This window comes from Erinaceus europaeus, chromosome 20 (assembly GCF_950295315.1).
Source record: "Erinaceus europaeus chromosome 20, mEriEur2.1, whole genome shotgun sequence".
Classification (NCBI taxonomy): domain Eukaryota; kingdom Metazoa; phylum Chordata; class Mammalia; order Eulipotyphla; family Erinaceidae; genus Erinaceus; species Erinaceus europaeus.
Genome location: NC_080181.1, coordinates 51,700,922 through 51,726,099, shown reverse-complemented (window position 1 = coordinate 51,726,099; position 25,178 = coordinate 51,700,922). Strand labels below are relative to the sequence as shown.

Sequence of the window (25,178 nt, the reverse complement as noted above, 5' to 3'; positions counted from 1 at the left end):
ATAAGTCAGGCTTCCTTCTTCCTCTCAGGTTGAACCATCTTTCTTTTTTGCTGGTATGGCTGTGTTCCAATCACAGATTGGTTCTAGACACTTGGCATTTGAGATGCCACAACTTTCAGTTTTCAAAAATTGCTATTCTTCTGATTTCTCCCAAACTACCACTCCCCACAACCACACAAAAATGGAACAACCATCCTAAGCTCCGGACAGACTTCCTGGCACCCTCTTCCTCCAAACCCAGGTGGATCTCCTGGGTACAAGAAAGAAACCATCTGTCACCCTTCACCAAAGTCCCCCACTCTCTTCCAGGGGAGAGATGTCCAGATCCCCATCTTTGGGCTTTCTGGGATGGTCTTTGGGGGAAGCAGCTGTGATCCTCTGGCCAGGACCACCCAAAGAGTCCTAGGGCTTTGGCCAAGGAGGGGGTTGGTGGGGGTGGAGGGATGTGATGGCAGGGCTGGAGCACAGAAGGCCTGGGGATGTCAAAGCTGGGTGTAAGAGGCAGTCTCTACATTGGCAGCTCTGGCCTCTCCTGGGAGCCTGTTGGAGATAGAGTTGTAGGTCCTGTGACCAGCTCCCAAGCATTCTGTGCTGTTGTGGCCTTGACCTCGGTGGTTAGCACACTGGAGGAGAGACTTGGCTATCTGGCTCTTGGTTATTCTAGGGGCTGACTACCGCTGCCTCCCTCCAGGGAGCCCCAGAAACCCCCTCCTAGACTATCCAACCCTGCTACCTTCTCCCCCAGCTACTTCAGGCTTGGGGGAAGACCCAGAAAAAAAATACCAGCCAGCCCTGACCCCCCTCCAAAGGGCATTTGTCACTTTGGAAACCTCCCAACTCCTGGGTCCTTGGGGAAAGACCAGTGCTTTGATAGCACCATGCTGTAAATCAGAAGGTTTTTTTTTTTTTAAAAAAATATATATATATAGGTGGGTACATATTCATTCTTCCACCCACCCACCCACCCACCGTCAGTGGCTGCATCTTCCCCAGTCCAGCTGCAAAGGGGATCCCTCTTGCCCCTCAGCACTCCACGTCAAGTGAAGTGGGACAAGCCTGTAATGAGGCACAGGTGTAAAAGGAAGAATGGGAAGGAGAAGAAGCCTCTCAGGGCCCAGATGCAGGCAAGGGACCTTGCGGCGGAGGGCACAGTTGGAATTCCCAGAAACTCTCTGAGCCCCACTTTCCTCAAGTGTAGAATGAGGACACTGGACCTTGTGACCCAAAAGCACCCCCTGAAGCCTGCATACCCACACTACACCCCTCCAGGCACAGACACCTCCCCAAGAATAAGGCCTTGCTTTCCCCTTAGAGATAAGATGCAAAGCTTTGCCCAGCAACTTGAACACAGAGCTCAGTCTGTGACAGAGGTGGCACTTCAATTCAGGTGTGTAGGGACAGATGTCTAAAACCAAACAGTCAAAATTCTAACCTCACATGATAGCTGCTTCAGGATAGGGCTCAGGGGTCACAGGGGGCTCTCACCCTGCTTTTGCCCTAGATGGGTTTGTCCCTTGGGAACGATGCCCAAGTCACTCTGCCTGCTGAGCCCTCTCCGTGAGATAATGATGGATCACGGTGAGCATCCTCTGAGCGTGGACAGGCTTCCTCTTCCTCCGAGCGTTGAGCTAAAATACTGAAAAGAGGAATGAGGATGAAAGAAAACCGTTAACTGAGCTCTTCCTAGGGGTAAGGGGGAGTGGGCAAGTTCTGGTGCCCTGGTTTGTCTCTCTCTCGCCCCCCCCCCACCCTCTCTCTCTCTCTGTATTTGGCTATTGGGCCTCTCACCTCCACAGTTTTACACAGAATAGGTTAGGTAACAGGCCACTTCTACATAATACAATCCAAGGCTCTCTAAAAAATTGTTTTAAGTATTTGTGGACATTGGTCAAAGTGTTTTTGCGGGGAGCTGGGAGGGAGCAGGTCATATGACCCAACTCTGGAGGAAAAGACCCTTGCTGGCCAAGTGGTACCTCCCTCGTCAGGGCTCTGAGGTCACTGTGTCCCCGTCACAGCCCTGTATTCTCTCTGGTCCCTGGAGGTCATATGTCTGGCCCTCCCAAGCCAAACTCAACTTCTGGAACCTTCCAATTAACACAGCACCCAACACAAGCACCCAGCACAGTAACTTCTCAAGTGTCAAAGGAAGGAAAGAAGGGACAGAGGGAGTACAGAGCAAAACACAGCAAAATAGTTAAGATTTGTTATTATCTGGGTAACTTATTGTATTCTCTCTAATTGTCTGACTTCTAAAATTGCACCAATGAGAAATTTGGTGGGTTTTTTTTAAGAAGTCCCCCTTTTACTCAAAGTTCTGCAATTTAACTCAGAAATGTATTACCCAGCAGGCACTGGACTACCTTGGTGTCTCTCTCATGCTCATATCCCCCAGCATCAACACTGGAGCCTCTGGCCCAATGGGTTCCCAAAGGTTCATCAAAGCCAGGAACTTGGTACTTAGAATTGGGGGCCCCACTTGTAAGGAGCAGGCACCCCATCTAGGGAAGGAAGGCAGTAACGTGGGAGTGGAATCCCTGTGCACAATGCCCTTAAAAGGCACAGCATAAGGATGGAGAGAGTCTCCCTAGTAGGGTTCATGCCTCCTTCCAACTGACTTTACTTGCCCCAGGCTGAACACATTCTGCATTGAAGAAATGGGTCTAGCCTTCCAGAGGAGGTAGAGGGAAGAGGTAAGGGCACTCTCGACCATGTTCTCCCTTCTACCGGGAGCTACATGCCAATCCTGAAGGAGCAGCAGACCCAAGTTAGCCCTATCTATGTGCAGTAATCTCCCTGCACCTCTCGAATCCCACAGGAGTTCGTAGCTTGGTAGGATTCAGAAACTGGGTGGCCTCACCCTGGGCCCCTGGGGTCCTGAGTCTGGGAGCATTCCTGGCACTAGATGGGGACTACTCCCCCACACACACAACACACACACACTGCATTGCACCCAGGGCTTTGGCCCCCAGCAAGCCCATTATCAAGATTTGGTCTCCTTGGTTCCCTTACACACAGGACATTAGAGACTGAATGCCCAGGTTGAATGTCCAGATGAGGTGGGTGCTACTAGGACCCCCATTTTTGAGGGGAGAAGAGGGGATCACAGAGAGGTTGAGAGCCAGCCGTTGTGAGGCCTAGGGCCTCAGAGTTAGCATTGGGTTGAAGTCCGGCCTCGGAGTCTGCACTCAGACCTAGTTCCTTAAATCTATGAAATGCTCAATGAATAAGAGCTCGTGCTCTTACCACAGCATGAAGGTGGCAGCAATCTCTGGGTACAAGCCTCCTCCCTCTCCTGCTCTAACTGCCCTGGAAGACAGAAGTGTGACAATACTGTCACCTCTGTGACCATAGGCCATGGTGGCATCATGCCCTGTGATTCCTGCATACTTGCTGGGCGTCTGCTACTGTTAAATAATATAAAAAGACAAACTTGAGGGTGGGTAGGGGTCCCTGGCACATCCAGGTGTGCACACCCACACATCACCCTCCTCCTACGCATCCCCCACCCCCCACAACACATACAGAGAAGCCCAAGCCGGCTCAGGATGAAAATCCTTGAAATCTAACCAGTCACTCACTGACAAACGTTCCACCAATCAGAACTGCAGAAATGATTTGCATACAGCCCTCACATTTGCATAAAGCAGAGCTGAATGGGTACTAGCCTGCCCCTTGGCCCACAGAGGGGCTCCATGCCCAGGAGGCTTGGAGCACTCCAGGTCAAGTGCTTCTTGGGTCTGTGTCTTCTGAACTGCAGTTCTGACATGGGAATAAAGGTCTGCTTTAACACAACAGGGTCAGACTTTGGGTGCTTGGTCAGCACTGCAGTGGCATCCTATTGGGGAAGCACTTACACGCCACCTGATTGGTAGCTGGAAACTTCAGTACCAGGGACATGGGATGGATAGGGGTGGGGTCAGCCACCAGGCAGCCTCCCCACCAGGGCAGGGGGAGCTGATTTGATTCTCTAGGTGGAGTCCCATTACTACCACCCCACCTAACCCTGCCTGGTAACATCCAAACACAAAGGAGATGATTCCTTGTCATTATTCCTTTAACATGGCTGTTTTAGGGGAATTCCCAGTAACTATTCTGCCTGGGCAGTGACCACCAGTACTAAAAGGAGAGGAAAGTAAGCTCAGGCCCTCCAAGACCTCAAAGAATGTGAGAGGGAGATTGAGAGCAGCAGAAAATGGGGTAGATGGTGGTCAGCTGAATCAATGACAACCTCAAAATCATGAGAAACAAGATTACAAGTTCCCAGAACTGGGGAAACCTCACAAGAATGTCCTTTCTTCTTGTGTCAGAAAAAAAGGGAGGAGACAAGAGACACCCCTTACTCCCGACCAGACTCCTCTTGGTCTAGGGTCTGGCCTAATCTACCGGGCTCCCAGAGCAGGCTCACTGTTGTCCACAGGTGCACTTACAGTTCCACTGGCCTCCACTTTGAGGACACACTATGACGCTGACAGGCCTGAATGAAAACTGAGAAGATCAAAGGTACCACCTTCCCCAGGCACAGCCATAGTCAGGGCCCAGGGGAGCCCACCCTGAGGTTTACTGAGCCCAGGGCCAGGACTGCAGTAGAGCTCCCCTGGCCTGCAGTCCAGCCCCTGCTCTTGCCTTCCCAGTCCTGTCTTGTGTTCCAAGTGGCCCAAGCAAGGATGTCCACAGCCTGGGCATCTGACAGGGAAACACTCTCCAATTGGAAACAGGTGACCTTTAAGAGTTCTTGGCCCAGTACTACTGTGATCTGGGAAGAAAAGATCCTGCCAAAGTGTGAGGCAAGCTCCTCCCACTGCTGGAGAGCTAGGCCACAATGGCAGAGGTCTCTCTGCATCTAGATCCTGCTCCCCACTGTCTCCCTGCAGACCAGCATGTCTGCTTTACCTGCTCCAGGCAGAACATGGCTATGCCTCCTACTAGAAAAATGCTGGCAAGGGCAGGAGACCGCAAGGGCTGCTCTTTCATGCAGGTCCCCTTTACAGGGACAGTATCAAATGAAGACAACCAACCGCCAGCCTCGTCGCGGCAGAAGGCATTAAAGGGTCTTTTCAAGGATGTCACTGGGAAGGGGGACTGTGGAGCTGATGGCAGAAGGAAGGAGCTGGCTCCAGGAAGGACCCTTACTCCAGGGCAAGTGCCAGCAGGCCTGGGATTCAGAAGACACCACATGTGACATGCAAGAGAGGTGGCAGTGCGACCATTTCCCGAAGCAGAGCAGGATGTGCTTTGCTCAATTCCTTTGAAGGATCTTGGCCACCAACGAAGTCACCCTCACATTACAGATGAGAAAAGTGAGGTCAAGCTCCCTGTGCTGGTGAAGAGTGAAGCCAGAGGGGCAGGAGGTCTGCCTGCATCTGCACCCTGCTCCCCCCGGCCTCCCTAGAGACCCCCAGTGATCTGCTCCAGGCAGCCCACTCAGCAAAGACCATGCCCCTACATTCCAGCACAGATACTCTGTGGAGTTCAGTATTCCTATCCAAAGAAACCCACCTGCCAGAGGACCAGCAGACCAACCCCCTCCACCATGAGTGTGACATGGAACAGCAGCACACTTCTAGACATTTTAAAAGAAGAGTTGCCTCTTAGACACCGTGGTACCACTACTTGGGGTGCAAAGCAGGGTGCAGCTCCTGGAAGTCACCTAGAACCTCCTCTACTTGACTCCCAACAAAAATGTAAAATAAACCATTGCTTACTGGCTGTGTCTTATATGACTGAGTCTGTGTCAAGCGTTCTTGAGTTCTCTGATAGGTGAAAACCATAAGGTAAGCACTAGGGCCCACTGGGGGGTGGGGGGGAGAAGAAGCCCTTACTCGTTCCAAGACACACACACACACACACACACATACAACCCTGTCCAGCACCTGGGTCCTCTTTCTAAGAACAAAACAACATCACTTAACTGCTTAAGACAAGGCCCACCCCAAATGTCCTTGGGATCTCTGGAAGCTGTCAGTGGGGAGAAAAGGGCCCTGCAGATCCCTGGACCTGAGAGAGGAGCTTGGGGAGGTGGAGGCTGAGGGATGTGCTGAGACAGAACAGCCATCTCTCTCCAGGTGAGTCACAATCCTCTCTTCTGAGTTTGCCCTTCCTCCCTTTTCCTTCTTCCTCATCCTCCTCTCCTTCACCTCCCCCTCTTCTTCCTTCACTTTCTCCTCTCCCCTCCCTTTCACTCCCCTTTCTCCCTCTCCTCCCTTTCACCTCTTCCCTCTTTTCTCCTCCTCCTCTCACTCTCTTCCCTCTTTGTTGCCTTCGCCTTCTCTTTCTCCTCTTCTCCTTTTACGTCCCCTTCTCCCCTCTCTTGCTCCCTCCCTCCCCTACCCTTCTTCATCCTAAGAAAAGGCAATAGTGAACAGCTAGTCTCTTGCAATGACTTGGGGTAGCAAGTGGATGGTGTTGGTGCATCTCTAAGCATCTTCCTCCTTGGAGTCACCCCACAACCACCACGAAACTCCATTTAAAAACACTAGTATAGCCACAGGCCCTTTGGAATAGAACTAAAATATGCCTACTAGCTCTCTACAAAATGGACACCCCCAACTCTTCATCTGCACTACTCCAGCCTTTAGGTTCATGATTAGTCAACAACTTGTTTGGCTTTATATGTTAAATCTCTTTTCAGCCACCAGGTTCCAGATGCTAGCATGATGCCGACCAGACTTCTCTGAACAGACAACCCCACCAATGTGTCCTAGAGCTCCGCTTCCCCAGAGCCCTGCCCCACGAGGGAAAGACAGAGGCAGGCTAGGAGTATAAATTGACCTGCCAATGCCCATGTTCAGTGGGGAAGCAATTACAGAAGTCAGACCTTCCACCTTCTGTATCCCACAATGACCTTGGGTCCATACTCCCAGAGGGTTAAAGAATAAAACTATCAAGGGAGGGGAGGGGATGGGATATGGAATTCTGGTGGTGGGAACTGTGTGGAGTTGTACCCCTCTTATCCTATGGCTTTGTCAGGGTTTCATTTTTATAAATAAAAATTAAAAATCTATATAGTGTCCAAGAACAAGAACTATGTGAAAGGGGTCAGGGATGGAATGCAAACACAAGACTACATAGGGGGGTGGCTCCTAGGGCCAGTAAGTTGATGCCCCTGTCACTCACTCTACAATATCCCAACCTCTGCCCACCTGCCCATGTGAGAAAATTACACTTCCACAAAGGAGACAAGGTGGGGTGGGCTCTGATACATGGAATCTTTTCTTACTCCTAGGTTACCAGCAGGCCCTGTGGGCACTTTGGGACTGTGGAAGAGGCAGCACTGGGACTGGTCCTCAGCAGCTGCCAGTAGCAATACCAGGATGGCAGGGGGAGTGCTGCTTCCTCTCCTCCAGCCTCTCCTGAGGGTCTAAGGACCAACAGGAATTGGAGGTTGTGCTGGGAGAAAGCCCCCTAGACCTGTGAGCACTGCCTAATGATGTCACAAAGAACAGAGGAGCCCCCCTAGGAAAAAGAAAGTGACCTCTGAGGATGCTACAAGACCACCGAATTAGGGTAGGGTGAAGCAAAGGGGCTTTGTGCACTCCTGCACTAACCAGCCTCAAAAAGCTAAGCCTGGACAGGGTAGAGGCAAGAGACAGGCAGGTTTGGCACCACTGGCTTTCTATCTGCTGCAGGCTCTCCTAGAACAATTAGGGCTTAACATTTTCTAACCACAGAGGCAGCTTCCAGGAAATGGTCAGATGATCCTACAAATCTGTATGTAAAACTAGCACGTCCCCTGCCTCTGGATCTCCCATACACTTTGTTTCTGTGCTTTTTTTCTAAACCACCAGGCTCAGGCAGCTGGCACAGGGTCCCCCTCCTCCCAGCCTGAGCCCCTTGCTGGCCCCACATAGAAAACATCCAGATGGGTACACACACAGATCACCATGAAAGTGTGTTTTATTTAAGAGTCCAGAGTGCTGAAGATCCAGAATTAGAAGACACCTAGTGCCGTTTCTGCTTTGCCCTGTGGGGAGCACCTGGCCAATGAGCCCAGCCCAGGTGGGTACAATGAGGCAGAAGAGCCTGGTTTTTCCACAGGAGCCCCAGCTGCAGTGTGCAGGTGGGTGTGTGAAAGGCTTCCCATGCAGAGGTCCAGAAGATCTGGGGCTTCCGGGTAGAGGCTGGCGGCTGGTGTGAGTGACCCCTCCAGTTCCAGGGCACACAGTGGGGAGCAAGGGATAAAACTGTCCCTCCTCAGGCAAACAAGATGGAGAAGAGGAAGAAAAAGTCAACAAAGAAAGTGAGGTTCAGGAAGCCAGAGGCAGAACACTCCACACACTGTGCTCTTCTCAGAGGTCTCTCCAGGAGTGGCCCCTTTCCTGTAGAGGTCAGGGTACCTCTCTAACAGGCCAGGCCACAGGACATCCTTGCCTGAAGAGAGAGGGACCTCACAACATCAAATCCCTTCTCCCACCCAGACAGTCCACAGGAAACTGGAAAATCTGGAAGCAGAGGTGAATAGAGAGAGCTAGTATCTTCCTCCTAGCCACTAAGCAGAACAGCAGATAGGCAGAGGTCAATCAATGCCAGAAAGGAAAGGGAATTCTGTAGATCTTTCTAGAGAAAGCAGTACCAGAACCCCAAAGGCACTGTTAATAGGTTTTAACAGAAGTATATTGATTGCAGGAAATAACACTGATCCTGGGGGAGGGGGGTTAGGGAGCTCCGAGGAATGGGAAATTGACATGAGAAGTCAGTTTCACATAAGCTCTGGGATAAGCCTACTCCCACCCACCACCCATCCTCCACACACACATGTGTGGAAGGGGCCTTCCTACAGTCCTTCCAGGGTCAGGTGGCTTCCTAAGTCACCCTAGTCCAGACCAGCTTCCAGACCAGACTGTCCAGTACAGTCCCTGTCTGCTGTCTTCGGCCAAATCACCAGTCATTCACATCACAACAGTGGCTTTTCCAAATTGTATTTCTGGGACCAACAATGTTGGAGCCATAACAGGGCAGAGAAACACACAAAGGATGTTACTAGCCACAGACAATCTAGTGCCTGCTTCCTCCTCTTTAGAGAAAGAGTAATACACACACACACACACACACACACACACACACACACACACACACACTCACACTCACTCACTCACTCACTCACTCACTCACTCACTCACTCACTCACTCACATAGGGCTTGTCCTGATACTCAAAATTCTTTGTGAACTAGCCATGCCTGGACCGGCTAATCTCTTTTTAAAGAGGAAAGAGAAAGTGTCACCAACACCTGAAGACTTCTGTTGGGGCATTTTTCCCTTTGAGCTTTCACCTGATCATCCCCAAATTAGTAAGGCCAGAGCTTGAGAGAGCCCAGCAGACCCCTCCCCACAGAGCTGTCCAGAACATGGGAGCAGCAGATGTCAGAAACTCTAAACATATAGCTGAACACCCTTTGTGTATTTTTTTTAGGCTCTTGATAACTACTCAACTCTTTCACTTTTGTCAACAGTTGCTTTAAAATTACTATTTGGTGGCCATCAGGCCAGAAGAGATGACATCTGAGAGGAATATCCGGAGGTGGAAGAGGTGACTTTCCTTCGATGACATTCTGAGCAGACGGACGTTGGACACACACCATCATACCAAAGTTCCATAAATAATGTTTGATTGGGTTTCAACATCTTGGACAAGATGGCTTTCAGATTCTTCCCTCCCCAGGCATTGCTGACTGACTTTTCACAGGATGCAAACACAGCAGAAAACAGGTTTTACCTGCAAGAGAAAGAAGAAAGCACTGAGCAGCTCCTGGAAGAGTCCTGTGTCCATTTTAATCCCTTCAAAACTGCTTCCCTCTGGACACAGTCCCACTCCAAGCCCCCTGTATGAGCTTCCTGGAAGCTAACTCTTCCCCTGCCCTCAGCTCCAGGCTCTTAGGAGTTTTCCTGTCAGCCCTCACACCCCCACCCACTGGACACAAACAGAATCGCTAATACTCCGCTTCAAGTTCCTTCTTCCCAGTATGTATATCTATGGCTCTTTACACCATGGGCCAGCAAACCCATTTCTGTCAAAGTCCAGAGAGTATTTTCAACTCTGCAGGTCCTATAGTCTCTGAGACTAAAGTGATTGTTCCAATAAAGCTTCGTCATTATATTATGTTTCCAGGTTATGAAGTGTCTTTTTTCTTGGAATTCTTTCCCAGCCATCAAAAATGCAAAACTCCTTCTTGGTGGGTGAGCAGTACAAAAACAAGCACCTAGATTTGAATTTGACCCACAGGCTTGAGTTTGCTAACTGATCCCTGCTTGAGGAAATGTCCTACTTGCTGTCTTTTTCTTAAGTTTCAGTAAGCTCCTTGCAGGTAAGACCCTTCCAAATCTAGCACCAGACACAGTGTTAGACAGTGTAAGGGTACAAGGACATCTGAGCACTGAGTGAAGTGAAGTCTGAAAATCTATTCAAGACATCATCTCAGAGGAAGACTTAGAAAAGGAGAGAAAGTCCTGAGACTTCTCGGCATATACCTAGAATAGACTTCCTAGTTTCTTCCAACATGAAGACTCCAAATCTCATCTGCTATATTCTTACATTTAGGTTCCTGATTATTAAACAATTTGTTCTGCTTTATATTTTAATGCTTTTCATCCACCAAGTTGCAGATGCTACCATGCACCAATCTGACTTTCCTGGGCAGACAACTTCACCATGTATCCTGGAACTCCACCTCCCCAGAACCCTACCCACCTAGGGAAAGACAGAAACATGCTGGGGGGTATGGATCAACCTGTCAATACCCATGCCCAGCAGAGAAGCAACTACAGAAGCCAGACCTCCAACCTTCTGTACCCCATAAAGAACTTTGGTCCATACTCCCAGAAGGATAAAGAATAGAGAATCTTCCAATGGAGGGTATGGGACACAGAATTGTGCCCCTCTTATCCTACAATCTTGTTAATCATTATTACATCACTAATAAAAATTTATTGTTAATATACAAAAAAATGACCATTTCTGTTATTGGTAAGATCTCTGGCCAATCAGATTTTCTGATAGCCTGGGGTGGCGAGGGAAGTGGAAGAGTAAGCAGGGAGTCAACACACCCAACCTTCATACTGTTAAGGGTGAACTCTATGCATTCATGTACTTGAATGAGGGAGAATTATTTCTAAACTTTTTTAAAAATATTGACTACTAGGACCTCATACTCTAGAAACTAGAGGGAGTGGGGAACTAAGACCCACTGGCTGACATCCTTACCCAGATACACTCCCAACTCTCCAGAGGCAGCTTGGAGATTCTCACCTGAGTCAGACCTTCCACTGTATCCTGCTCTTAGCTCAAGATTGAGAGTAGGGGCATGGGGACTGGGGATCAAATGAAAGTTTCCTGGGGTAAATCATGAATGCACAGAGATTCCAAACATCAGTCACAATGCACAAGAAGTCAACCACACTTAAAATGCATACAACTAAGACTCAAACACTTTTGAAACATGGACCATTTCAAAACCCCAGAGCTCAGTGCACACTCCCCTACAGCCCTCATTTCTCTTTTCTAAATAACTTTTTTTAGATGATATCAGGAATGAACCAAGGGCCTTATGCAAAGGCTGTAGCTCCAAGAAGTCGTTGTGACCCAAGTTCTGGAGAGAGACAGAAGAGATGAGGAGAGACACTAAAACACAACTTCATCCATGGAGCTCCCTTGGTGCTCCCATGTGGTACAAGGACTTGAACACAAGTCTTCAAGCACCATAAGGTGTATTCTGCCCACTAAACCATCTCCAGTCACCTAATCAACATTTTAAAGTACAGAGTTGGAAACTCATTTCTGCAGACTCCCCTGTCCCCACAAGCTGGCCCTAAACAATAGAAGTCTTATTTTTTTTTATCATTCTATACCAACTTCATGTAAACTCAAACAGGGCTGTCCACAGAAATCCTCCCTCCTGTAACCCTTTCCCTTCCTTCCTGCCAGGCTGCTGCTCCAGGCTCAGGGTACAAGCTGTCAGAAAAACCTGTACTTATAATAAAAAAAACATGATTTTCCCAGGCACTCATAAAATAACCCCAGGTCACAAGTCAGCTATATCCAATTTAAATGTAGTCTGTTTTCCAGAGGGGACCAAAAAAATTTAGCCCAGCTATATCTAAACAGGAAAAACAAGTACCTCTGAACAGATTATCACATACAGAGTTCTCCAAAACACTAAACCCAACATTAAATTGGCCTTGAAATTCTTGTCTTTTCAAGCATAATGACCTGCATAGTTCTGCATAGTTGTGCATAGTTCTGCATAGGTGGGAAAATGTTTCAAAACAGCACACCTAACATGGAATTACTTGTGTAAAAGAGGAATTTCCACAGATAAGTGCTCACACACACTCTAGTGGCTATTGTTAAGTAGTGAGATTATAGATGATTTGGGTTTCCTTTTTCTTATGCATTGTTTCTGTGCCACACATTACACTCATAACAAGGAAAGCTATGACTTTGTCTTTGGACCTGAGGACTAGAGTGACTTTGTTTCTAGTGACTCACCATGTTCTCTCTAATCTTGGTATTATCTCAGCCACAAACGACACAAGCTGCAGCTGCAAACTACCTGAGTCTTTGCACACATGAGAAAGGCTCTTGCCTGGCAATGAAGAAGCCTGCAGGAGGCAGTTGAATAAGTAAACCTACAGAGAAACATTTATACTCAGAAAGAGCTGCAAAGGAACGAGCTAACTAGTTAGTAGGAGCTGTTCGGAAAAAATAACTGGGAGACTTCCAGAGGCGGGGCTACGAGCAGCAGCAGATCTGTTTCTCTCCTCTCCTCTCCCGGATCAACTAGGAATACCAAAGAAGACCACCTGGGACCGAAACAAGACAGGACTAGAACGACTACAGGAACCCACCAAATCACCGGTGAGTGCAAACACGCATGGCTGGTGACAGAGAGGAGCCTAGGGAGGGACTAAGTGGCTGGTAACAGTCCGGCGGTTTATCAGTTGAGACACCACCTCCAGTCCATTGCACCAACAAGGGGACAGCTGAAGGGAGGAGAGGACTCCCCGGAGACTCACCAAGTGCAACTCTGAGTCTCCATTGCTACTGCCCTCAGAATCTGGAGCAGCGACAGGGAGGGACACCGGGGGACAGAGATCTAACCAGGAAACTCAGGAGAAGACCTATACCTCTGTGGCATAGCTGTGGGGCTGTGAAAGTTTCTTTGCATAACCACTGGATTATTAACCCCACCCTGCCTTATCTCTTGGTCAGGAGTCAGTGATTAAGCTAAGAAGCCTACTTATAGTTTAGAAGCCCTCAGACTCCCATAGCCTACAGAGAAGGAAAAAAAAAAAAAGGCTTTTAAATCACTGAGCTCCAACTCAGGGATTAAAATACTATTGAAACAACTGTTAACTTCCACCACTGTGAACCCTTCAATTACCTTACTTAGACACAAGTCAATCCAGGAAATAGTGATCCGTAATTTGAAAAGTACTAAGAGAGGGAACTCATAACATAATATATAAAATGGGTAAACCAACAAGAAGAAATATTGGAGAAACGAACCAGGACAACAGTCCAGCTAAAAGCCCCCCAAAGGGTGAAGCACAAAATAATGAGGTCAACATCCAAACATTATCTAAGGAAATAATCACAGGAGTGAGTAAAGAGTTTGAAAGAATTGTAATCAGAAATACAGGAACAACAAATGAGACTTTGGAAGAAAACACTAACTATCTCAAGGCTATTAGAGACCTGAAAGCTGAAATAGCTGAGCTAAGAACACAGCTAGCTGAACAAGCTAAAACAGTATCAGAACAGGGTAACAAAATAGATCAACTCCAGAAAACAGCAGAAGGCAGAGAGAATAGAATCAATGAGGCTGAAGACATAATTAGCAAGATTGAGGACGAATTAGAGACAACTAAAAAAGAAGTAAGAGATCTCAAAAAGATATTAAGAGATGCTGAAAACAATAACAGAGACCTATGGGATGACTTCAAAAGAAACAATATACGCATTATTGGCTTACCAGAGGAAGAAAGAGAGGGAGAGGAAGAAAGCATTCTTCAGGCCATAATAGCTGAAAACTTCTCTAGTCCAGACAACATCAAAGACATAAAGATTCAAGAAGCCCAGAGGGTCCCAAACAGAATTAACCCAGACTTAAAGACACCAAGACACATCATATTTAGAATGGAAAGGAATAAGGATAAAGAAAGTATCCTGAAGGCTGCAAGAGAAAAACAAAGAGTCACCTACAGAGGAAAACCCGTAAGACTAGCAGTAGACTTCTCCACACAAACACTACAGGCCAGAAGAGAATGGCAAGATATCTATACTCCGAGTGCTCAATGAGAAAGGCTTTCAACCAAGAATACTATATCCTGCTAGACTGTCATTCAGACTAGATGGAGGCATCAAAACCTTCTCAGACAAGCAACAGTTGAAGGAATCAACAATCATCAAGCCTGCCCTGAAAGAAGTTCTGAAAGGTCTTCTATAAACAGTCAGACCATCATAAATAGGACATATATCAGAACACTCTAAAACTCTACAAGAATGGCGTTAAAATATCTTCAATCTTTGATATCAATAAATGTCAATGGCCTGAATTCACCTATTAAAAGACACAGAGTAGGAAGATGGATCAGAAAATACAACCCAACAATATGCTGTCTACAGGAAACCCACCTAACTCAACAAGACAAACACAGACTTAAAGTGAAAGGATGGAAAACTATCATACAAGCCAATGGCCCACAAAAAAGGGCAGAAACAGCTATTCTCATATCTGACACAGACTTTAAAATAGATAAGATTAAAAAAGATAGGAATGGACACTACTTAATGCTCAGAGGATCAGTCAATCAAGAGGACTTAACAATTATTAACATCTATGCACCCAATGAGAAGCCATCTAAATACATCAAACGTCTACTGAAAGAGCTACAGCAATATATTAACAGCAACACAGTCATAGTAGGGGACTTTAACACCCCACTCTCTCAACTTGATAGATCATCCAGGCAGGAAATCAATAAAGACATAATGGAGCTAAATGAAGAGATAGATAAACTAGAACTATTGGACATTTTCAGAGTCATTCATCCCAAGAAACTGGAATACACATTTTACTCAAATCCACATGGGTCATTCTCAAGGATAGACCATATGTTAGGCCACAAAGACAGCATCAGCAAATTCAAGAGCATTGAAATCATCCCAAGCATCTTCTCAGACCACAATGGAACTAAACTAACACTTAACAATCAACAAAATATTAGTAATAGTCCCAAAATGTGGAAGCTCAACAGTACACTTCTTAAAAACCTCTGGGTCAAAGAGGAAATAAAGGAAGAAATCAAAATGTTTCAGGACTTCAATGAAAATTAAGACACACGCTATCAAAATATTTGGGACACAGCTAAGGCAGTACTGAGAGGGAAATTCATAGCTATACAAGCACACATTAGGAAACAATAAAAAGCACAAATAAACAGCCTGATTGCACATCTTAAAGACCTAGAAGAAGAAGAACAACAAAGGAACCCTAAAGCAACCAGAAGGACAGAAATCACTAAAGTTAGCGCAGAAATCAATAACAGTGAGAATAAGAAAACCATACAAAAGATCAACAAAAGTAAATGTTGGTTCTTCGAAAGAGTAAACAAAATTGACAAACCTTTAGCCAGACTCACAAAACAAAAAAGGGAGAAGACCCAAATAAATTGGATACTAAATGAAAGAGGAAAAAATAACTGAACAACTCTAACAATAGCTTAAGGAAAGGAAGCAGAGACCAACTGAAATTGATAATATAATAGAGAAGATCAAAGAAGTCAAAAGTTGGTTCTTTGTGCTGATGAATAAAATAAACTTCTAGAGCAAGATTGATTAAGAAAAGGTAAAAAAGGTAATAATCAATATTACCAATGGAAAGAATGGGTAACTGTGACTACATAATAGATTTTTTTTAAAGATGTAAAAACATGGTAACAAGAGAATGCTGAGGACAATGCATTTGAAATGGACAAAAATCTCAGTAAAATGTACCTATCAAAATTTACTTAAAAAGGCTAAACTGTGCTATCCAAAGAACCAAGCACCAATACATTCTAACAAATCTTTTACACACACACACACACACACACACACACACACACACACACACACACACCCCTAAAGAAAGAGAGAAAGAGGGGCCAGGCAGTGATGCATCTGGTTAAGCACACACACTACAGTATGTAAGAACCCAGAGTCAAGCTTCTGGTCCTCACCTACTGGGGAAAAACTTCATTAAGTGGTGAAGCAAAGCTGCAGGTGTCCATCTCTTTCCCTCCCTATCTCTCCTCCTTTCTCAATTTTTCTGTCTCTATCTAATAATAAGTTAATAAAACATTTTTTTAAAAATAGAGGAAAAGATAAAGTGTTTAAGGACTTGAGGAAGGGACAGTATTATTAGTCTTAGATGGATAGCTATATAAATACTTTAAAAATCCATACTTACACTATAAACTAAAGAGTTTTTCAAGGCAGCTATATCTAAAAAAATCAGTATTGGGAGTCAGGCGGTAGCACAGTGGGTTAAGTTCATGCACGAAGTGCAAGGACCAGCACAAGGATCTGGTTTGGGCCCCTGGCTCCCCACCTGCAGGGGGGTCGCTTCACAGGTAGTGAAGCAGGTCTGCAGGTGTCTGTCTATCTTTCTCTCTCCCTCTTCCCCTCCTCTCTCCATTTTTCTGTCACATCCAACAATGATGACATCAATAATAATAACCACAACAATAAAAAACAAGGGCAACAAAAGGAAATAAATATTTTTTTTAAAAATCAGTATTATCGAAAAAATTAGAAAATCAACTGTTTGCAAGGTCAGTGAAATAGCTCACTTAGATACTGAGCTGTTTTGCCAGGTTCAAGCCTAGCCCACACTGCATTGAAGGAAGTTTCAATGCTATGTGGTCTCTCCCTCTCCCTCTCCCTCTCCTTTTCCCTCTCCTTCTTTCTGTCTCCCTATCTCTAAAATATTAAAATGAAATAAGAAATTCAGCTCCATTTCCAGATATTTTGAGTAGAAAATGCACAAAACAGGGGGCTTGAAGGTAATACAGCAGATTAAGCACACGTGGTACAAACTGCAAGGATGGCATAAGTATCCTGGTTCAAGCCCCCACCCACATGCAGGGGTGTCGCTTCACATACGGTAAAGCAGGTCTACAGGTGTCTGTCTCTCCCCACTCTGTCTTCCTCTCCTCTCTCGATTTCTCTCTGTCCTATCCAACAACAGCAGCTGTAACAACAATGACAATAACAACCATAACAAGGGCAACAAAATTGAGAAAAATGGCCTCTAGGAGCCCTGAATTCTTAGTGCAGGCACTGAATCCCAGAGATAACCCTGAAGGAAAGAGAGAGAGACAGAGAGAGAGAAAGGAAGGAAGGAAGAAAGAGATGGGGGAAGAAAAAATATACAAAGTAATATTTTCACAAGAGATTAGTTGTATGACAGACTAGCTGTGTGACAGTGACTTACAAAAGAACCTACTTTGAAACAGTTCCCAAAGTGACAACAAAGAGCAGCTGGAAGCCCCAAAGTAAAAGCCTAAAGGGTAAGACAGAGCCTGGGAGATAGAGGAGTTCTTATGTGGGTGACTGGGGGTGAACGACTAACACAAATGGGATCCCCGGTCCTGAGTCTGTGCCTATAGTGGGAGTAGAGGCTCCACAGTACGGTTGCATCAAATGTCCACAGACTTCCTGATTTAAATTAGTCAACGAAAACGCATGCTCAAAAGCCTGCTTTGTGACCTGGTTTCTTAACTGTCTCTGCCTTTGTAACACACCAGTGAGCAAACTCAGATCATCAAAAAAAAAACAAAAGTATTATGTTACCTTGACACCAACCAGGCTATTCAACTGAATGGTTTATTTGCCTTTGACGGTAAGTTTCACAGGAGACAGCAATGCCAACACAGTGCCAACTATCAGCAGAGGGAACTTGCTCTATTATTGGAAGAATAGAGACAACTTGTGGGCATCTCTTAGTCTGAGAGTGGTTTTAGACACCTCATCTTCATTATCCCAGCCACAATATCAATCCAGCAGCCTTTACATCAAAATAGTACTTGTAGTAACAACAAAAATAATAACTACAACAACAAAACAATAAGGGCAACAAAAGAGACTAAATAAATACAACAAAAATAAAATTAATTAATTAATTAATTAAAAATAATACTTGTATTCATGGACACACGAAAGGGACCCATTGTCCAAGAAAGGAGCCTATAGATAGAATTTCTAAATGGATTATTATATTTCTTTGTTAGGGCCTTATTTAGTGAGAGCTGAGGCTACCATAAAAACAGCTCACTCTATCATAGCTTCTAGGAATTAGCTCTGTCACTAAATATGGAGGAGACTCTACTCAGTGGCTCAGAATCAAAACAGGATGTTGATCCACTTAAGCCAGAAAGCTCTCTCTATTGTACAAACATCCCAGGCCTGCAGGAGGCAGATCTTTCTTAATGTGATAGTGACAGGACAGTTTTACCCCTGTGCATTCATAAAGTGGCTTAGCATTAATCTCTGAACCACCACTAAAGTTCTTTTTTTTTTTTTTGCAAGTTTTCTACTTTATTGGATAGGATGGAGAGAGACAAATTGAGAGGGGAGGGGGGAGAGAGAGAGAGACCGACCTACAGATCTGCTTTGCCTCTTATGAAGCTTCCCCCAGCATGTGTGGAGCTAGGGGCTTGAACCCTGATCCTTGCAAGGTTCCTTTCACTTTGTACTATGTGCTCTTAACTGAGTGCACCACCGCCTGCCCCTACCACCACTGCCACTGAAGTTCTTTACCTATATATTACTTATGTCAGTTAGCAGTCTGAATGAGTATTATTAATTGTCCTGATTCTTATTAAAAGATGCTGCTCCTAGAGAGTCGGCAGTAGCACAGCAGGTTAAGCGCAGGTGGCTCAAAGCACAAGGACCAGTATAAGGATCCCAGTTTGAGCCCCCGGCTCCCCACCTGCTGGGGAGTCTCTTCACAAGCGGTAAAGCAGGTCTGTAGGTGTCTATCTTTCTCTCCCCTTCTCTGTCCTTACCTCCTCTCTCCATTTCTCTCTGTCCTAGCCAACAACAACATCAATAATAACTACAACAATAAAACAAAGGCAACAAAAGGGAATAAATATTTAAAAGTTTAAATTTTTCTTTAAAAAAAAAGATACTGCTCTTTACCTAAAATGCAATTTAGAGCTAATGTTCCTTCACTCTTCTATCTTTAGCCAGTCTGATTCATTTAAATGTAAATCAGTAACAAACTGTTGCCAATATCAATATGTAACTAAACATGATAATACAGCCATTGTTTCCAGACATAAGTACAAATAATGTAGCACAGATAGATAGATAGACAGACATATAGAACACCTCAAAGTATAGCTAACATAAATGTATCATATAAATATATGGAGACATTTTTTGAATGACCTAGAACACATTTTTCTTTTTTTGCCTCCAGGGTTATCGCTGGGGCTCGGTGTCTACACTATGGATCCCCTGCTCCTACAGGCTAAATTCCCCTTTTGTTGCCCTTCTTTATCACTGTTGTTGTTGTTGGATATGACAGAGAGAAACGGAGAGAGGAGGGGATGACAGAGGAGGAGAGAAAGATAGACACTTGTAGACCTGCTTCACCACTTGTGAAGTAACCCCCCTGCAGGTAGGGAGCCAGGGGCTCGAACCGGGATCCTTACACTGGCCTTTCTGCTTTGTGCCATGTGCGCTTAACCTGCTAAGCACTACCACCTGGCCCCAGAACACTTTTTTTTTTCATTTCTTTATTGGGGAATTAAATTTTATATTCAACAGTAAATACAATAACTTGTAAATGCATAGCATTTCCCAGTTTTCCAGATAATAATAAAACCCCCACTAGGTCCTCTGTCATCCTTCTTGGACCTGTATTCTTTCCTGCACCCACCCCAGAGTCTTTTACTTTGGTGCAACATGCCAATTCCAGTTCAGGTTCTACTTGTGTTTTCTCTTCTGATCTTGTTTTTCAACTTCTGCCTGAGAGTGAGATCATCCCATATTTATCCTTCTGTTTCTTTTTTTTTTTCATGTTTTTCAACTTCTGCCTGAGAATGAGATCACCCCATATTCATCCTTCTGTTTCTGACTTATTTCACTCAACATGAATTTTTCCAGGTCCATCCAAGATCGGCTGAAAACAGTGAAATCACCATTTTTTTTATAGCTGAGTAATATTCCATTATATTTATATATATATATATATACCACAACTTGCTCAGCCACTCATCTGTTGTTGGACACCTGGCTTGCTTCCAGGTTTTGGCTATTACAAATTGTGCTGTCAAGAACATGTGTACACAGATCTTTTTGGATGGGTGTGTTGGGTTCCTTAGGATATATCCCCAGGAGAGGAATTACAGGATCATAGGGTAGGTCCATTTCTAGCCTTCGGAGAGTTCTCCAGACTTTTCTCCACAGTGTTGGACCAATTCCCACCAGCAGAGCAGGAGGGTTCCTTTGACCCCACAACCTCTCCAGCATTTGTTACTGTTTCCTTTTCTGATGAATGCCATTTTCACAGGAGTGAAGTGGTATCTCAATGTTGTCTTTATTTGCATTTCTCTGACAATCAAAGACTTGGGGCATTTTTTCATGTGTTTCTCAGCCTTTTGGATCTCTTCTGTGGTGAATTTTCTGTCCATGTCCTCTCCCCATTTTTGGATGGGGTTGTTTGTTTTCTTGTTGTTGAATTTGGCAAGCTCTTTATATATTTTGGTTATTAACCTCTTGTCTGATGCATGGCATGTAAAGATCTCCCATTCTGTGAGGGGTCTCTTGATTTGGGTAGTGGTTTCTTTTGCTGTGCAGAAGCTTTTTAATTTGATGTAGTCCCATAGGTTTATGCTTGCCTTAGTCTTCTTTGTAATTGGATTTGTTTCATTGAAGATATCTTTAAAATTTATGCAGAAAAGAGTTATGCCAATATTTTCCTCTAAGTAGCTGATACTTTCTGGCCTAACATCTAAGTCCTTGATGCACTTGGAATTTACTTTTGTATTTGGTGAAATATAGTGGTTCAGTTTCATTCTTCTGCATGTTTCAACCCATTTTTTCCAACACCATTTGTTGAAGAGACTATGCCTTCCCCATTTAATAGACTGGACACCTTTGTCAAAGATCAGATGTCCATCGGTGTGGGGGCTTACTTCTGGGCTCTCAATTCTATTCCACTGTTCAGTGTGTCTATTCATGTTCCAGTACCAAGCAGTTTTGATGACAACAGCCTTATAATACAATTTGAGATCTGGGAGTATGATGCCTCCAGTTCTGTTCTTTCTTCTCAAGATTGTTTTGGCAATTCTAGGTCTTTTCTGGTTCCAGATAAACATTTGTAGCATTTGTTCTATTCTCCAAAAAAATGTGGTTTGGATCTTGATGGGGATAGCATTAAATTTGTAGATGACTCTGGGTAGTATATTCATTTTGATGATGTTAATTCTTCCAACCCATGAACATGGGTTATCTTTCCACTTCTTTATGTCTTTTTCAATTTCCTTTAGTAATGACTCATAATTTTCAGTATACAAGTCTTTCACTTTTTTCATTAGGTTTATTCCTAGATATTTTATTGTTTTTGTTGCTATAGTAAAAGGAATTGATTTCTGGATTTCAACTTCTTCTTAGTGTTTGCATAGAGGAATGCCACTGACTTTTGAATGTTAATTTTGTAGCCTGACACCTTACTGTATTGCCTGATGGTTTCCAAAAGCTTCTTGCCGGATTCCTTTAGTTTTTGTATGTATACTATCATGTCATCTGCAAATAGGGAGAGTTTGACTTCTTCTCTTCCAATCTGTATGCCTTTAATTCCTTGCTCCTGCCAAATGGCTATGTCAAGAACTTCCAACACTATGTTGAATAGTAATGGTGATAGTGGGCAGCCCTATCTAGTACCTGATCTGAGGGGAAATGCTTCCAGTTTCACTATTGAGTATGATGCTGGCTATAGTTTGCTATATATAGACTCCACTATCTTCAGGAATTTTCCATCTATCCCATTTTTTGTAGTGTTTTGATCACAAAGGGATGTTGTATTTTGTCAAATGCTTTCTCTGCATCTACTGATATGACCATGTGGTTTTTGGTCTTGCTCTTATTGATGTGGTGGATCATGTTGATTGATTTACATATATTAAACCAACCTTGCATGCCTGGGATAAACCCCACTTGGTCATGATGAACAATCTTTTTAATATACTGCTGTATCCGGTTGACTAGAATTCTGTTCAATATTTTGGCATCTATATTCATCAGAGATATTGGTCTGTAGTTTTCTTTTTTGGTTGTGTCCCTGTCTGCTTTTGGTATCAAAGTGATGTTGGCTTCATAGAAGCTGGAAGGGAATATTCCAATGTCTTTAATCTTCTGGAAGACTTTTAAAAGTAGAGGTATTAGTTCTTCTTTGAAGCTTATGTAGAATTCACTTGTAAAACCATCTGGTCCAGGACTTTTATTTTGGGGAAGGTTTTGATAACTGTTTCAATTTCATTAGCTGTGAAGGGTCTGTTCATGTTATCTAGTTCCTCTTTACTTAATTTTGGGAGTTCGTAGATATCTAGAAAATGCCAGAACACATTTTTAAAGACCTTATTGAACAGAGTATCATTCTATCTTCACAGATTGGAAGAGCTCACTTTACAAAAGGGCCAATTCTTCCTAAACAGACCTGAAGTCACTGCAGCTCCAACCAAAATCCTAAACACTGCTTTGTAGAATCCGACAATGGTTTTATATTGCAGAACCAAGAATTATCAAGGTTGGAGAACAGGTCAGGGAGGTATGAAAGGCCTGCCTTCAAAGTATGGGAAAGTCATTTGCAATGACTAGTCTCACCTCAGTTGTCTGAGTCATAGGGCACCCAAATATCTGGTCAAACATTATTCTGGGTGTATCCATTAAATTGTTTCAGGATGAGACTAACAATTCCTCCTGCACAAAGAATAAATTAGATTGCCTTCCTGTGTGGGGAAGATAGCGTAATGGTGCTGCAAAGAGACTTTCAAGTCTGAGGCTCCAATATCCCAGGTTCAATCCTCTGCACCACCATAAATTAGAGCTGAGCAGTGGTCTGGTAAAGAGAGGGGTGGGGGAGAAAATGAAAGAGAAAGAGAGATGGAGGGAGAGGAGGAGATGATAATTGCCTTCCCCAATGTAGTAGCATCATGCAATGTTGGAGGCCTGAATGAAACAAAATGGGGGAGAATTCACCTCTCTGACTATCTATTCAAGGTAGGACACTGATCTCTAGCCCTTGAAGTGGAACTTATATTATCAGCTCTCCTGTTCTCAGACCTTCAGATTTGAAACTTTATAATAAATGTCATTTTTTAATTTTTTCCTTTTTTAAATTTTATTTATTTTTGTGTGCCTTTCTTTTTTTTAAGTTCTTTCCCTTTTGTTGCCCTTGTTTATTACTGTTGTTGTAGTTATCATTATTGTTGTTATTGATGTCATCATTGTTACATAGGACAGAGAGAAATAGAAAGAGAAAGGGAAGACAGAGAGGGGGAAAGGAAAATAGACACCTGCAGACTTGCCTCACCACTTGTGAAGTGACCCCCTACAGGTGGGGAGCCAGGGGCTCCAACAGGGATCCTTATGCCGGTCCTTGCGCTTCGCTCCACATGATGCTTAACCCACTACACTACCGCCCGACTCCCTATTTATTTATTCATTTATTACTGAATAGAAAGAGAGAGAAATTGAGAGGGATGGGGAGATAGGGAGAGAGACTGAGAGACACCTTCAGCCCTGCTTCACCACTTGTGAAGCTTCCCCCCTGCAGGTTGGGATTTGGGACCAGGGGCTTGACCTGGGTCCCTATGCACTACAATACACATGCTTATCCAGGTGTCTTTGTTTTTTGTTTTTTTTTAATACCAGAGCATTGCTCAGCTCTGGCTGATTATGGTGCTGGGGCTTGAACCTGGGACCTTAGAACCTTAGGCATCAAAGTATTTTGCTGAACCTTTATGCTGTCTCCCCAGTCCTATAATAAATGTCTTCTACATACAGACATATCCTACAGGTTCTGTTTTTCTGGAGAATCTTTGGAGGACTGGATTTGTGTCTCGTTTCTTACCAACAGCTGAGAGCTTAGGCAAGTAACTTCCCCACTCTGAACTTCTCAGCTCTCATCTCTAAATTACACTCACCCAAGCTCTTACATCAAGAACCCCACACATCAGAAGTATACCCCTAAAAAGATCCCCCACAGATCACGACAAAGTCCTTGTCTGAAATCCAGCCCCCCTCCCCCTCCCCTAATGCTGACTTCTCATAGTTGCCATCAGAGAAGAACAAAGAATAAGCATTCTCTGTACAGACTTTTCTAAGAGGGGGTCAGAAAAGTCCTCCCAACCATAGGACACCCCAAGACCAAATTCCATCCAAGAGCAAGAACAAAGGAATACCACACCTAACCATGCAGTGCTTCCAAAGGTGAACTATCCATCTTCCCAGAGCCCATGAACCCAGGGGCCACTATCCACAGCACACCTGTACTTGATGTCAAACACTGTGGCATCCTCATCCTCATCATCCTCTTCATTCAGTGGAGCCATTTCTACACGCTCAGCTGGTGTGGTGATGATGTCATACTTGCGTGTCTTCTTCAACCTCCGTCCTGACCTGCAAGAAGAGATGTACATCCTTCAGAACTCCAGCCAAAAGTAAACCACAAAGCTCCCAGAGCCCCCGGTGGGCCACTGACCTCCCTAAAGCTTGTGGTTCTTACCTCCAAAGTGGACATCACTATATATGCCTTATGCACCAAAAAACTCATTTTTCAAGATAACCCAAATGCAATGTTTTTTTGGGGGGGAGCAAAATTCACACAGAGAAACTCCAAGATGAGCAAAGATGGAAATGTTTGGTGAGGGCAGGTTCAAGCCCTACACCTGTACTCTTGCCTCCTGAATCCCTCATCCCCTCACCCCCTCTCTGCCATCTTCGGGGGCATGGTTGTCACTGCTTCGCATGACTCAGCCTGACATTGAAAACACTGGTTTGTGAGTGGCACCTGACTTAGGGCTCTGCTACTCTCCAACTGTGTGATCACAGGAAAGCAAGCTCATCTCCCAAAGCTTCAGTTTCCTCATAAATAAAAGTGGGGGGGGGAGAATAGCATTTGTCCCTATCAAA

The 25,178-nt window shown here is 44.6% G+C and overlaps 1 protein-coding gene and 1 long non-coding RNA gene across 4 annotated transcripts in view; one reads left to right on the top strand and one right to left on the bottom strand.

Moving 5' to 3' along the window:
- Positions 1 to 1,435: 1,435 nt before the first annotated feature.
- Positions 1,436 to 25,178, bottom strand: part of FAM174B (family with sequence similarity 174 member B) — a 39,732-nt gene continuing 15,989 nt past the window's right edge. The window contains exons 2-3 of one of the 3 annotated variants that reach the window (XM_060179352.1): positions 24,534 to 24,665; positions 1,436 to 1,636 (exon numbers count right to left, since the gene is read on the bottom strand). In XM_060179352.1, coding sequence (XP_060035335.1) covers positions 1,498 to 1,636; positions 24,534 to 24,665 — 271 coding nt within the window. In that variant the 3' untranslated portion in view covers positions 1,436 to 1,497. Of the gene's footprint in view, positions 1,637 to 7,875; positions 9,711 to 22,483; positions 22,591 to 24,533; positions 24,666 to 25,178 lie in introns of those variants that run through there. The other 2 variants (XM_016185941.2, XM_060179353.1) reach the window with 2 other exon arrangements.
- LOC132534863 (uncharacterized) lies at positions 7,000 to 10,098 on the top strand. Its single transcript, XR_009546605.1, has 2 exons — positions 7,000 to 7,503; positions 7,804 to 10,098. It is a non-coding gene; the product is annotated as an uncharacterized LOC132534863 (long non-coding RNA).